At 56.2% G+C, this 14,020-nt stretch overlaps 1 protein-coding gene across 2 annotated transcripts in view; it reads left to right on the top strand.

The window, feature by feature from the left end:
* Positions 1-14,020, top strand: part of ATP2A3 (ATPase sarcoplasmic/endoplasmic reticulum Ca2+ transporting 3) — a 59,216-nt gene that overhangs the window by 27,866 nt on the left and 17,330 nt on the right. For both annotated transcript variants that reach the window (XM_054847451.1, XM_054847453.1), the window contains exons 6-12: positions 558-638; positions 1,685-1,770; positions 2,291-2,755; positions 8,260-8,348; positions 11,008-11,110; positions 11,380-11,511; positions 13,742-13,867. In XM_054847451.1, coding sequence (XP_054703426.1) covers positions 558-638; positions 1,685-1,770; positions 2,291-2,755; positions 8,260-8,348; positions 11,008-11,110; positions 11,380-11,511; positions 13,742-13,867 — 1,082 coding nt within the window. The remainder of the gene's footprint in view (positions 1-557; positions 639-1,684; positions 1,771-2,290; positions 2,756-8,259; positions 8,349-11,007; positions 11,111-11,379; positions 11,512-13,741; positions 13,868-14,020) is intronic.

Below are 14,020 nucleotides of genomic sequence, written 5' to 3'. Positions count from 1 at the left end.
GGGGAAGCGCTCTCTCCTGCCAAATTTTACACAGGGAGATGATGCTTGAAACATGGGGTCAGTCCATGGGAGCATGGCAGGAGTAACCCCCTCGGCGCTGCTGCCCGCTCCCTGGGCTGGCCGCTTTTGTGCGCAAGGTAATCCCCTAAAATTCAAAATTCCTCAAAGTCCCATCACTGCACTGCCCGATATCTGGTGATGCCTCTTTCCAGCTTTTTTTTTTTTTTTTTTTTTTTGTGTGTAAATTTTACACAATAAGCTTTAAATCCAGCCAGGAGGTGTCCCAGGGCAGGACCCCAGGTTACCACGGCCTGGACTCCTCGTTGCTGCAGGCTGGGTGCTGCCACGTGCCTGCGCTGTGTAGGGACGTGGCGATTCTCAGCAAAAGCCAGTCCCTGCCCTGGAGACCGGACAGTTGAAATGAAAAATGAGGGGAGACGGCAGGAACTGAGGTGCAAGCCTTGGGGCAGAGCCTGGCCGTGTGCATTTGGGGTTTGCCGGGGCGGTGGGCACTGCCGGTCCCGCCTGACGGACCTGCTCTGCTCTTGCCCTTGTAGTTGGCGACAAGGTGCCGGCGGACATCCGGATCATTGAAATCCGGTCCACCACCCTGCGGGTCGACCAGTCCATCCTCACAGGTGCGTGTAGGCGCGACGGGGCGGAGGCGGGTGCCGAAGGCAGAGCTTTCCCTCTGGCGTCTGCCCTGAGCCAAATTTCAGGGCTGACGTTGGGCTAAGCGCTTTGCTGGGGTGGAAAATGGGTGGGAGAATGAGACTCAGGACCTGGGGAGGTCCCAGCATCATCTGAAAGTCATGGCATAGGCGAGACGTGCCCGCTGCTTGGGCATCCTTCCTGCAAAACATGACGCATGGGGATTTCCCGTGCGAGATGTGGGGTTTCACGAGGGGCTGCTCGGTCCCTGCCCATGCTCCCCCCGTGCAGCCGTTGCACAATGACCGCTGCTGCACGAGGCCTCGTGATTTCAGGGAGAGGTGACAATATTTGGGGCTTTTTTTTTTTTAAACGCTGGAAAAGCCCATAAAGCTGGTAATCTATGATATTTCAAAAAGTCTTTCTCTCTGCTGTCAGGGAAGGCTGGTGAATGATCAGATGACAAAAAGGCCTTCTAGCATTTCAGCCCTCTTGCATGATTTTGTAAAGGCATCGAGTCAGGAGATGGCAGCAGGGAAGGAAAAACGATCAGAAAATATGTTAAAAACATGGGGAAAGGAGCCCAGTCACCTTGAAAAGTGGCTGTGCATTAACTTAGTTCTCCACGGGCAAAAGGAGATGCAGCAAAAGGGCAAAGCTGCAAAGGATGAAATATAAACCTTCAGCAGAAGGGCTTCGGGCACCTTTCCTGTTGTGCTGCCCTACGATCCCCATCTGACCACGCAAACCTGCGCTGCAAGGCGGCTGCCTCCCGGCACAGGGATTTGGCCCCATCCCGTTGGGCTGCATGGGAGCTCATGGCTGCTAACGATCTGCACGGGTTGTTTTTCTGCAGCCCTCATCTTCAGAGCATCTTGGCCCAGCTCTGACATCTCCATGATGGGTGTTTTGATGCTTTGGTGGCAAAGTGCTGCTTTAGAAAGCCGCGGGGGTTGTGATGCAGGCTGATAACAGCGTTGAGCGGAGGCTGGAGAGGAAACAATGGTGGTTCATCTCCCTCTTGTCTCGGCAGGGGAGTCTGTGTCGGTGATCAAACATGCTGACCCCATCCCTGACCCCCGGGCTGTCAACCAGGACAAGAAGAACATGCTTTTCTCCGTAAGTCCCTTACGCCTGTCCCTACCTCTCCTGTGGTTTTCCAAAGAGCCTCCAAGTGAAGAGGCTGATGGTCACGGGAGATCTCTGAGCAGTGAAAGGGTGTGCATGCATGAGAGAGACTCAAATCCATAAAAATGAGGACCTGCTTCCACAGGATTTCATTTGGGCTCTGGCACATGACACCCTTAAATGCTTTGGGCAGTCTCAGCGGGTTTTCTGTCAAGTAGGATGCATTATGGATGGGGAAAAGGTTTGTGGTTGAGCCTGGAGCTATTGCAAATTTAGGTTTCCTCCTTGCTCATGCTCCTCTCGGGCAGAAGTCAAGTCTTCAAGGGGTGAGAGAGCCGTCAGGAGGGTCTCCTGCTGCTTTAGGGTGGGTTTATATAAAATCCCAGGATGTCTCATTTTCCCTTTAACCAAGATCTCACATTGTCCTTTCACAACAAGCGACCCATTTCCCAGCTCGGGCTGAGACGTTTCATGCTCACATATCCACTCTGGCCCCTTTCTTCCCTCCCAGGGCACCAACATCGCAGCTGGGAAGGCCGTAGGGGTTGTCATTGCGACAGGCGTGTACACCGAGATCGGGAAGATCCGAAACCAGATGGTGGAGACAGAGCCCGAGAAGACCCCCTTGCAGCAGAAGCTGGACGAGTTCAGCCAGCAGCTCTCCAAAGTGATTTTCCTGGTGTGCATTGCCGTCTGGGTCATCAACGTCAGCCACTTCAGCGACCCTGTCCACGGGGGCTCCTGGTTTCGGGGGGCCATCTACTATTTCAAGATTTCAGTGGCACTGGCAGTGGCTGCCATTCCCGAGGGCCTCCCGGCCGTCATCACCACCTGCCTGGCGCTGGGCACGCGCCGCATGGCCAAGAAGAACGCCATCGTCCGGAGCCTGCCCTCGGTGGAGACCCTGGGCTGCACCTCCGTCATCTGCTCCGACAAGACCGGCACTCTCACCACCAACCAGATGTCCGTCTGTCGGGTGAGTGCCGGGGGCGTTTCGGGTTTTGGGGTGCAGGAGGGATGCTCTGTAAGCCCCTCAGCACCCTGCACCGCTCCATTCCCCATCCTGGCGTGACAGGCTTTGCTGTCCTCACCAGGCTTGTTCTGTATGAGCAATCTGAAGGTGAGCATGGAAGATCGTCTGTAGGAAGCCCCAGGCCTCCTCTCTGCCTGATCAGGGTTTTGGCTTCTCTTGGCGCAGTTGTAATTAGAAAACTCACTTTTATGAGCACACCAGTTTGGAGGTGCCATGTGGCAGACTTATTTCAGGGCTTCCTCTCCAGAGAGCGTTTCTTCTTGCTGGGATGTGGCATTGAGACAGAGCTCTTGGAGACACCAAGGCAATCGGCCTCCTCTGCTCTCGTGCCCCTTTTTCCCCTGTTTTTAACCAAACCAGTGAGAAATCCTGGACCATGCAAAATTACAAAGTCTGGACCTGAGGCCAAAACTTTGGAGGGTCAGTGCAACGCGTGGGTCCAGCTGTCCATGATGAGCTCATGCAGAAATCCAGAGGCTGAGAGAAGATGCCCGTGACCTGGTGAGACGGTGCTTTGGTTTCTCGTCCTCGCCTGGCAGAAGGTCTGACGTCAGCAGTGGCGTGCGGCTGGGCTTGGACCAAGAAGCGCTTCTGATGGAGGGAGCCCTGGGGTGGTTGGGCAAAGAGGTTGAAGGCTCCTGGTCTACCAGAGAGCTTTGCTCCTGCGTGTCTGGCTGTATGGGGAGGTGGCTTGTTAGGAACGCCTGGACTATCCGAGTAATTTTCAATTTTCCCATTAATCCTGAAGTCTCAGGAAAGCTTTTTTTCATGGCCTTGGCACATTGGTTTTATAGGGGAACCTTGGAAAATGTGTGGCTGTGGGGGGAGAAAAGGATCTGACCACCGCCTGTCCTCTCTGACGCTCGGGTAGCGTGGTGGGAAGCCTACAGGAGGGTCTGCTCCTGGAACGTGGGCAGAAGTGCCACCGTCTCCTGCGGTGTGGCACAGTGGGGGGAGGCAGGATTAGCGATGCTGAGACAAGGAGATGGCAGGAGGGGGACAGAGCGGGGCAGTGGCACACCAGGTGGTTTTTTGCATCGACCCATCATTTGCAGAATGAACTCGGCAATTTTGGAAAAAAAAAAAAAAAAGAAAAAAAATTAAATTCAAAATTCAATGTATCCTCCACCCCATCTCCCCACAACCCCTTTCCGATATCCATGTTATCCTGACTCTCAGGGCGCGATACCAGGAGCCAGGCTGGCCTCAGGACACACAGACACGGCCGTTAATGTTTAACGGCAGGGATTCCCGCGTTGACGCAGGCAGCGCCGAGGCTGCCGGCAGCTCTGCCCTGCGGCGGGTGGGTAAATATTTGCGCTGGGTGGCCGTTGGCGTGTCCTGGACACGCTCCTGCACCGAACGGCCGACTCATCCATGGGGGGTGCAAAAGCCACAAAAGCCTATCAATAACCTGGAAAAAATGTATTAACTGAGTGCGATTTAATTAACGTGCACATTTAATTTGGGTGAGCGCAGCTGCTCGGCCACGGGGTATGCTGCCAAGTGGTGCTTGCCCTTCACGTCTCGCTGCCAGCGTCGGGTCTCTGGAGCTGTAAGGTGACTCTTGAAAGGCGTCGAGTCCGTTTGAAAACCCTCAGCTGTTTTTTAGGGGCTGTGCCACCAGCTCCGGGTCCCTGTCGGTGCAGGCTGAGCCAGCGCAGCAGGATGTGTGCGGATGCCATGCAGTCAGCACGGGTGAAGCCGTGTCCCCCAAATGCCCGCGGGCGTTACGTGCCCTCTGAAGGGCTTTGTGCCGGGGGCCTCGTCCGTCTGGGGTGGCCGAGACTTCAGTGCTTTTGCTCTGGCCTCGAGTCCGCCAGAGGTTACAGCTCCGCAGAAACGCAGCAAAGCCACAAACGCGCTTAGTAAATCAGATTAAACACGGTGTTCATGTCACTCGCCTCAAGGACAACTGGAGGTCTCCAAGACCACCATCTCACCCAGCCCAGGGCGCGGAGCGACCAGGGACAGCCTTCTCCCAACCATTAAACAACCGTGCAGATGGGAGCGATGGGAGTCTAGCGGGGGAGAAAGGGGCAGAAAATCATTGCAGCTCTGCTCTTGCACATTTAAATCAGTGTCCTAAAAGTTGCGGCACCCTTTTACGCACCATAACTTAATTCTCCGGGAGCACGAGGGTGGTGGTTGTAAGTCAGGACCGGCAGCGGGGAGGGGATTGCGGCTGTGCAGGGTCGGGGCCGCTGCGTGGGCAGAGCGGGATGGGGCTGGAGGGGGGAGACGTCCGGGAGAGGGAGGTGGCTGGTGATGTTTGGCCATCTCCGAGATGGCTGGTGGTTTGGGGAACAACAGCAGAAAGGGGTTTATTTCCATAAACCTTGTAGCAGAGCCTGGGATGTGCACGCACCCGTCCCCGGTGCGTATGCCCAGGAGCTGCGCGGGTGCTATTTGCTTTTTAATCTGCAGGACGCTGTGCCTTGATGCGGCAGTTTCGTCTGTCCAAACCGGTCACTAATTAATGGGAGACCTCGCCGGGGGTTTCCCAGGGGCTGCGGCCGAGCCGCCGGCTGTGCCAGGTACCAGTGGGTGCCCGTCGGCCAGGGCCGCTTCCAGCGCAGGACGGCGACGCCGCTGCTCCGTGGGCTGATCGATGGGTAAAGGACCGATGATTGCAGCCTCTCGCTATTCCAGACAGCAGTCCTATCTCGGCTGCCTTTTGATGAGTAGTTCTTTTAAAGAATCTACAGAAAATACAGAAACCTGGAGACGTATCTTTCACACCTCTCTCCCCCGTGAGCCCGCAGCCCTGTGCCGCTCCGGGGATGGTGCGGCCACGAGTGCCCTCAGCTTTCGGAAAGTACACGCCGGCCATGTGGTACGGTGCCGGGGCCAGGCGAGACCTGCGGGGCAGGAGGAGCAGGGTGCGCTCTTCGTAAGCATGTAGTAACGTTTTCCTTTCCATCTCTCCGTTGCATTGAACCCCCAAATCACCGGCGTGCGTTTAGAAGGGTTACGGGCAGGGGGGTGAGCAGGGGAAGCCCTGGGGGTTACTGGCCGGGTTCCCCGTGCTGGATGCTGGAGCTGGTGTTCGCCGTGGCAGTGCAAGAGGTTGGGCAGCCCCTCTTGAGCATCTCTCCGGCAGCCTCCCCAAACCACCCAGCCGAGCTGCGGCGCACAGCTTTGCCACCTCCTTCTATTGCTCCTGTGGTTATTTATATTACTTTTGTGATGGGAACCTTACCTATCCTCTTTACGGATTAAGACACAGCTATTTCCTCCGGACCATTCCCACTGCCTGCAAACCCGCCCTCTTTTCAGCCTGGAAATCTGCCGAAACATTGCACCAAAAACCCGCAAACACCTCTGCGATCCCCTGGCCGCCCCTTCGCTTTGCCAGTCATGCGAGCCGGGAGCAGGCAGGAAATTTGATATAACCTCTGGTTGCTGTGGGTTACGCAGCACCTTTTTAAATAGGCATGGAAAAATAAAGGGCCTGGAATTTTTTTTTTCCTTTTCCTTTTTTTAATAAGAAAGTTGCTATTGTGAAAGTAGTAATTGTTTTGTAGCTGTGAGCACTTGAAAACAAACAGACCCGTATCAGGCAAAACCATCGGTGCCTGGGGTGGATGCTTTCAGATTTTTCAATGAGAGTCCGGTCGGTGTTTCTAAGCGCAGGAGTCCATTTTCTGAAGAGACCAGGAGATTTTGGCTCTCTGGAAGGCTGATGGTGTTGGACATCCTAAAAAAGGATGAAGGATGCTCACCCTTCGAAGGTCCCTTTTGGTGTTGCAGAAGCCTCCGCTTTGGGAAATCTCAGCCACACTTCGCCTCCGTTCCTGGAGTCCATCGTCTCGGGGCAGTTCAGTTGCCGGAGGAGACGCGACGTGTTTTGGCTCTCCTTATCAAGGTCCTTCATGCGTTAGTGTTTGCAGCTCCTGCCAGAGGAGCTCAGTGCCTCACAGAGCGCCCGGGACATCCTGAGTCTCTTCTGCAACCCTTTGGCTTACGGTTTTGTTTGAAACCCTCCAGGGATGCTGAGGCGCCCCGAGGATGGGCTCTGGGAAGGGGGTTGAGGGCAACAGCCCAGCAAACGGGGTGGCTTCAGGGAGGTTGCTTCGGGCTCAGAAGTATTTACTTAGGAGACATACGCTTTGAACCTCCTGCTTCGGTTTGCCTAAACCTGTAAAATACAGCAGGGAGAAAACCTGCCGAGGCAGCCCGGTGCTAAACCTGCCGTCAGCGTGCGTCCCCGAGCTTCACCTCTTTTGCTTGGCTTGGTCCTCGGCTTGCCCCTGGGGACACCGGACTGCGCGGGGAGGGTTCGCACCCACCAGCCGACGTGGCTGCGCTGGGGGGATGTCCTTGTATTATTAACAGTAATTAATAATAATAGTAAATTAGCCTCTGTTAGTTGGCAGAGAAAGCGCAGAGGGGAGGGAAGTCGATGGTACCTAGAGCTGTCGCGTCGCTGGTGCTGAGTGATGCCTCCTGCTTTCTCCTGGGGAACATCTCAAATAAAGAGAGGAAAATAAGTAGGGAAAATAAATGATCCGAGACAGGGTGGAGAAGGGACAGTTGCCCCTGCACCACTTTCCGGAGCCGTCGAGCAGGTCTGTAGAGATGAGGGCATCGCTTTCCTGTAACCATCCTCCCTCCTGGCTGCTCCCTGCCGGTGCTTGCAGCTGGGGAAACGCATTCGTCAAACCCATTTTGTTTATTTATTTATTTATTATGTTACTTTTTGGCTTCAGCGCGGGTCATTAAGAATGATTAAGCAGAAACGAGCGTCGTCAAACTGTCGGCCCGGCTGGGAACGGGCACTGCTCTTGCTGCCGCTGGATGTGCCCCAAAGGGTGGGCTGTGCAAGGGGGGAGTGGGAGAAGGGGGATTTTTTGCTGTGTTTCTGGGGTTTTGGTTTTGTTGCTCTCACTATAGCAGCAAGAGAGAAACTGGAAGGAGTTTGAAAGGCAAAAATCACTAAAAATAGAGCGTGTGGGACTTTTACGGCTCCCTGGGGCTTTATTACCGAGCTGCCACGCTGCCGGTGCCTGGAGCCGAGCTGCGATCCCAGTAACGCGCGAGGCGAGCTGGTGGCCGAGAGCCGGCTGGAAAAGGGCAGTGGGTCGGATCCTGCCCCGCGGAGGCTTTCCAGGGTGGCCGGGGCAGGAGCGGAAACCCGGACCCGACTCCTCCTCTGCTCCAAGAAAAACACAGCCACCTTGTTAGGAACGGGCTCGGCATCGCTCCTCTCCAATGGAGAAAAAAAAAAAAAAAAAAAAAAAGAGCTGGAGGAGGCGAATGTGAAAAAGGCAGGGGAGAGCTGGAAGGATTCGGGGATGGCCAGGAGTGCTTGGGGAGGTGGCTAAGCCCGGTGCTGGCGAGGCCATCGCTGGGACGGTACTGGCCGGAGGGTCTCCAGGCTGGGCATGCAGATTGTGCCAAAAAATCACAGCCTAATGCTCTGTCTCCACCTTTCCCCTGTGCAGATGTTCATTATGGAGAAGGTGGAGGGCTCCCAGTGCAGCCTGCACGAGTTCAGCATCACCGGCTCCACCTACGCCCCCGAGGGACAGATGTGAGTGCGGCTCCCCTCTGCTTTCTGGGTGACGCGGGGTGGTCCCGGGCTGGCACCGTGGTTGGGGGGAGGCAGGAGGGTGGCCGCAGGAGGGGGACCCCAGGCTCACCCCGCCGGCTGAGGATGAAGGGGGTTTTCCACGTCAGTTCGCAGCCGCGCTGAACCCTGCCGATGGAGATACCCGCTGGGCGCTGGGTTTTGGCCACACTGGGCTTGCAGGTGTCGGGCGGCTGCCTGTCACTTTCGGTGGGAGCCAGGGCAAGTCGTTTCAGCATCCCTCGTTGGCGGCTCCTGCCCCACACGATGTGGGGGGGCACGTGCCCCGGCTGTGCCTGCTGCCCTCCCGCTGCTCAGCAAAGGGGCTCCCGTGTGCTCCGCTCTCCCTTCATTGGCAATCCCGGTGAAACGAGCCCACTTGTGACCTGGAGAGCACGGCGAGTGTGGAAATAGCAATGAACGAGGCTTTTAGCAGTGTGTGCTCATTCTCCAAATTTCTGAAGCCTGTGTACTTTTGGTATCGGCCAGCCACCGTTGCCCCCACCCCAAGCAGGACCCGGGGCCGGCAGCTTGTCCCACAGCCGTGCCGCCGGCGGTGGGCAGAGGCACTCGGAAATGGCTGCGAACCCCAGCAGGAAAGCAGCACCCGAGCCTCACGTCCTGGGCAGGGACGGCCGAGATGGCTGCTGTGCCCGGGGCACGATCCGACCGATGGCAGGACGCGTTTTGGGGGAGCCGTGGGCTTTGCTGAGCTGCGGCCGTGGGCGGGGAGTGGAAGCCAGAGGGTTTTCCATGCTGCGTTATTACACACGTGGAGCTTTCTGCCGTTGTGTGTGTGTGTGTTCCCCCTCCTTTGGGAGGAGGTGATGCTCCCCAGCGTGGGGAAAGTCTGGGAAGGAGGAAGATGAGAAGCTCGGCCGGAGGTTGGAGCACTCTCTGCTCCCCTTCACTTTGCTGTGCGATCCTGGGCGTGTTCTTCACCACGGTCCCGTCTGCTCATCTGTGGAGCGACTGTAATTCATCCCAGCCTCAGATTTAATTTCATGAATATTTATAGAGCCAATCTGATCCTTGGCTAGGAATCTCCATTAAAAAGTGAGCCAGGTCAGAAGTTGGTATCAATCAGTGCATTTCAATTAAATGAGGAGGACTGAGGGTCTGAACTTGTGTCTGCTAACCTCTGAAGCTCAATGTCCTCTCTCTTCTGGGGACTGCCTGCAGGGAGGCTCCACGTTGGTCTGCAGCACTTCACGTTGCTCTTGAGTTTTGCTTCAGCCCTGTGCTTGTATTGCACGTTGGGGGGGCTGTGAGAGCTCGCTTGGGTGGCACAGAGAAAACCCCCCCAATTCTCCCAGGGCTGGTGGGACTGAAATGCTTGTTTTGCTTTAGCCTGGCCTCAGCGTGGGGGATGTTACGTGCTTGACCCTGGGTTTGCTCGCATCCCTGCACACACTCAGCCAGCAGCACCTTTGCTGATGCTGTTCCCAGCACACGGTCTCGCCCGGCTCCGTGCGGGGACAGCTGATGATGGGGACGTATCCCCCATCCCTTCCCAGCAATATCCAGGGGATCACACGCCGCAAAAGCCGTTCCCGGTGTTTCCACCTTCCCAAACATCAAAACCTGGCCCAGAATGTCTGCAGGCTCCCTCCTCCGCCTGCTCGTGAGCCGGGGCCGGGCAGCATCCTCTGGGCAGGAGGCAGCAGCAATCCCCTGCCCGCGCTCAGCCCAGCGCCGCTTCTTGTCCCTCAGCAAACAGATTTTTCAGATTTTCTTGGCCGCTCCCTGTTTTCCGTTCCTGAGCTGTAACAAGGGCTCCAACATGTTCTTTCCATTGGGAACCAGCAGTGGAATAAACTGATCCTAATAAATGCCTGACAAATTATTTTTCCAGCAAGCAGATGACCGGCTGGGTTTATACAGCTCTAACCTGCAGTTACCTCTCCTGGAGTCGGGGTAATCTTTTATTTCTCCTGAAAACCACCGCTGCCGTTTCTGCCACCGGGCAGCGGGCGAGAAGCAGCATCCAGCTTGACTGGTGTGTTCAGGGCTGCTCCTCTCCAGTGATGTTTGTGCTCCTTTACGTAGCGAAGAGCTGCTGTTTAGGATGCAAAGGCCACAGTTCGCCGCTTGCTTGGAACCAGCCCCAGCAATGCAGTTGTTAAATTTGTCTGCTGCTTTTAAATGCTCCCTTGGGTGCCCTCTGGCTTCCCGAAGTGCGAAGCAGCATCTCAGGGAGGAGAAGGGACTTGCTGCCAGTCCTGCAGCTCCTCCGGATCCCCAGCAACTGGAAACCCCTGGGGGAGTGAACGTTAACTTAAATTGCTTTGCCCTTTTTCTCATCCATCATCTTCATCATCAGCCTTTGACAGCCCCTGCTTTCAGGTCCGACGCTCTTTTCAGCTCCTCTGCAGCCCCCTTTGTTCTGGGGAGCTTCCAGAGTTTGTTTGCCTCCTGCGAGATTTTGTGTGCAACTAGTCCTGCCCCATTTGGTAAAGCACAAAATGCAAACCCAAGTGTTTATTGCCAAGCCCGAGGCTTTGACTGGGCTCTTTCTCCCTCTTTTCTGAAAAATTTTACAAGGGGATATATAGGAGAAGCTCAGTATTATTTGAAGGTGTGAGCTGGTGCAAGGCTTTGGGGGGTTGTTTTCTCCCTGCAGCCTGAAGGATGAGCAGCCGGTGCAGTGCGGGCAGTACGACGGGCTGGTGGAGCTGGCCACCATCTGCGCCCTCTGCAACGACTCCTCGCTGGACTACAACGAGGTGCGGGGGGCACCGGGGCCGGGGTGGTGCGGGGGACCGGCGATGCTCTTGCCTGCGCTTTGGGCCGCTTTGGGGCAAAGCCAGAGGAGGTTTGTCCCCTGGGATCCCCTTCCCTGGCTGCAGCTCGTCCCAAGGCGATGATGCTCTGGGAGCCCCGAGATGGTGCAGTGGGTGACAGCGTCCTCGGTGGGAGCAGCAAGAAGAGGATGTGCTCTAAAGCTTAAGCTCCCTTTTTTTTTTTTTTTTTTTTTTTTTTTCCTGCCCTCTAGTCCAAAAAAGTCTACGAGAAGGTGGGGGAAGCCACTGAAACAGCCCTGACGTGCCTGGTGGAGAAGATGAACGTCTTCAACACTGACACCAGCAAACTCTCCAAGGTGGAGCGAGCCAACGCCTGCAATTCAGTGAGTGGGGGGAGCCCCCTGCGAGCGCCGGTGCTGAGGCACGGGAGGGAGAGGAGGGCTTTGGGACGACTGTTATTTGAGCAATAACCGCTTGCAATGATCTAAGGGACTGATCTGCCGTGAGGATGCAATTTCCTGGCTTGCAGGGGGCTGAGCTGTTTTTGGGGCAGGCAGTGCGATGGCCATGGGGGGGGCTGGTGCCAGGGCCGGGGGGACTAACCTGGGTCCACGTGGAGCTTCAGAGCGGGTGGTCCCTGCGGCTCAAACTCAGCCCAGTCCCCGCTCAGCCGGGAGAGACCCCCTCAGTGATGGCCAGAGCTCCAGATGCAGATGAGGATGTTTGGAGTTTTGTTCCCCGGAGCCGTGCCTGCCCGAACAAGGCTTGCTCTTCAGAAACATCTATTTTTTGATGTGAAAATGTCCTGTGCTGGCTATTCCCCTACTCCAGCTCCCTAGTCTCTCCCTGTCCTCCTGGTGAAAATACACTTTAATTCATGCCCGGATTTACTTGGCTTTGGTATCATGCTGTTAGATCTTATAATGTCTTTGCTTGCTCAAAGGAAGGGCTCTCCGTTCTGGCATTTCTTCCCCAGATAGGTCTAAGCAGGTCATAATAAATCCCCTGACTCCAGTCTGATAAGGCAGATGGAATTTCCCAGCCGTCCAGCAGTCCAGCAGCTTCGTTCTGCGTGCCCATCGCTGCCCTTCCGCTCAGATGCCAGGCTGGGTTCGATCACTGGCGCTTCTCTCCTTACTCTTGTGCTTGGGCAGGGATGAAACCCCCTTCCTTGGAGTTTCCTGGCAGCGTTTCTTCACTGCTTCTTGCTTTTGCTCCCAGCGGCTCTGTGCTTTGAAATCTCCGGTGGGATTTCAGGGTTTCCGCAGCGGCTGGCTGCTCCCAGGTGTCCTTGCCGCTGCGCTGAACGTGCAATGCCCAGCGGGGACAGTGCTGCTTTTGTGGGTACAAAACTTCCCCCCACGTGTAGTCACCGCACTCGTATCCGGTGCTGGGTTTGGCCTTCGAGAGCCGCTTGGAGTTTGCCTGGTACATCCGCAGGCACTGCTCGCATTTTGCGTGGGTAAATCCCCTCTGCGCATCTCTCCTCCTCCCCAGCTCCCGCAGCTTTGCTGTAGTAGGAGCATCCTTTTAACTTTGAACTTGCAAGGTTTTACCCCGAAAGGAGTTTTCTCTTCCTTTTCCTCCTTCACTGATTTATTTAGATTTAAGTTGCTGTAAAAGTCCTGTGCAAAAAGCGGCTTGTGTCCCCATCACAAGCAACACCCTCCTGGCAACAAAAAATAATCATTGTATAAGCAGTTGAGCCATGCAGAGCAAGGCTGGCATCGACATCCCCGCTACCCTCTCTGGAAAATACTTTGGATTGGCCCCAGATGCCCTGCTCACTAAATGGCTTTTTTGGGACAAGACGCGTCCTCCCAGGAGCCGGGCTCGGCTGCCGTGATGCCGCTGCGGATGCGCGAGCGGAGGGTCGGTCTGAGGAGGACCGGCCGCTGTCTTGCTGGGCGTTTGGCTCCTTAAGTAATTAACTGGTAGGGAGAGTAGAGCCTGGTGCGTGGTGGGGTGCAGAGCCTGTCCGGGGTGCTGCCTGTGCTGTGCTGGGGCGGCCCCTGCTCTGTCCTCGCCCTGCAAACCTGCAGGTACCGTTCGAGTGAGTGAGTGATTGCTGCTGGCAGTCCTGAGGGTAATTAGCATGTCCTGAAATGAGCCTAATTAGAGTCTTAGCTGTGGAGCTGGTTCATTTGATGGGAACCAACCCGGCTCAGGTGACATTGGTGCTCCCACTCCCACTGAGCCCTGTGGGTGCAGGACCGGGGCAGACCCCTGAGCTGTGCTGAGTGGGACGCAGTTCCCCTTCCTGCAGCGCCGCTGGAGCCCAGTGCAGGGAAAAGTCCCCCCCACCTCTCTGGCAAACGGGGCTTTATCTCAGGCTACAGCAGCTGTTTGGCATCTCGCGTAGGTCAATGAAATAAAGGTCTGGCACATGCTGGTGTGTGCTGTGGGCTGGGCAGGGGTTAAAATTCTCCCAAAAAATGACATAGGGAAAGCTCCTTCTGCTTTTTGCACTGTCCCTTCCCTTCTGGCTCCTGCGGTTGCCTTTCTCCTCCCATCAGCGGTGCTGCGCCAGCTCGGCAGGGTTGTCAGCCAAGGCAGAGAGCACCGGCTGCTGTGTCCCTGTCGTGTCCCGGCTCAGCCTCGCTGTCCCCGCAGGTGATCAAGCAGCTGATGAGGAAGGAGTGCACCCTGGAGTTCTCCCGCGACCGCAAGTCCATGTCGGTGTACTGCACGCCCACCGGCCCCGGCCACAACTCCGCTGGCAGCAAGATGTTTGTCAAGGTAGGGGAGAAGGTCCTCAGCACCCTGCAGGATCCTCCTTCCCCATGCACACCCCAGCAGGATTTGGCCCCTGCGTCACCAGGCAGTGACGCTTTGCAGTTTGTCTCTTCCCGTAGCTGTTTGGGGGTCCAGGAACCGGCAGGTAGACTGGTG

The sequence above is a fragment of the Grus americana genome, chromosome 19, assembly GCF_028858705.1.
Source record: "Grus americana isolate bGruAme1 chromosome 19, bGruAme1.mat, whole genome shotgun sequence".
NCBI lineage: Eukaryota > Metazoa > Chordata > Aves > Gruiformes > Gruidae > Grus > Grus americana.
This window is presented reverse-complemented; position numbering and strand designations above follow the sequence as displayed.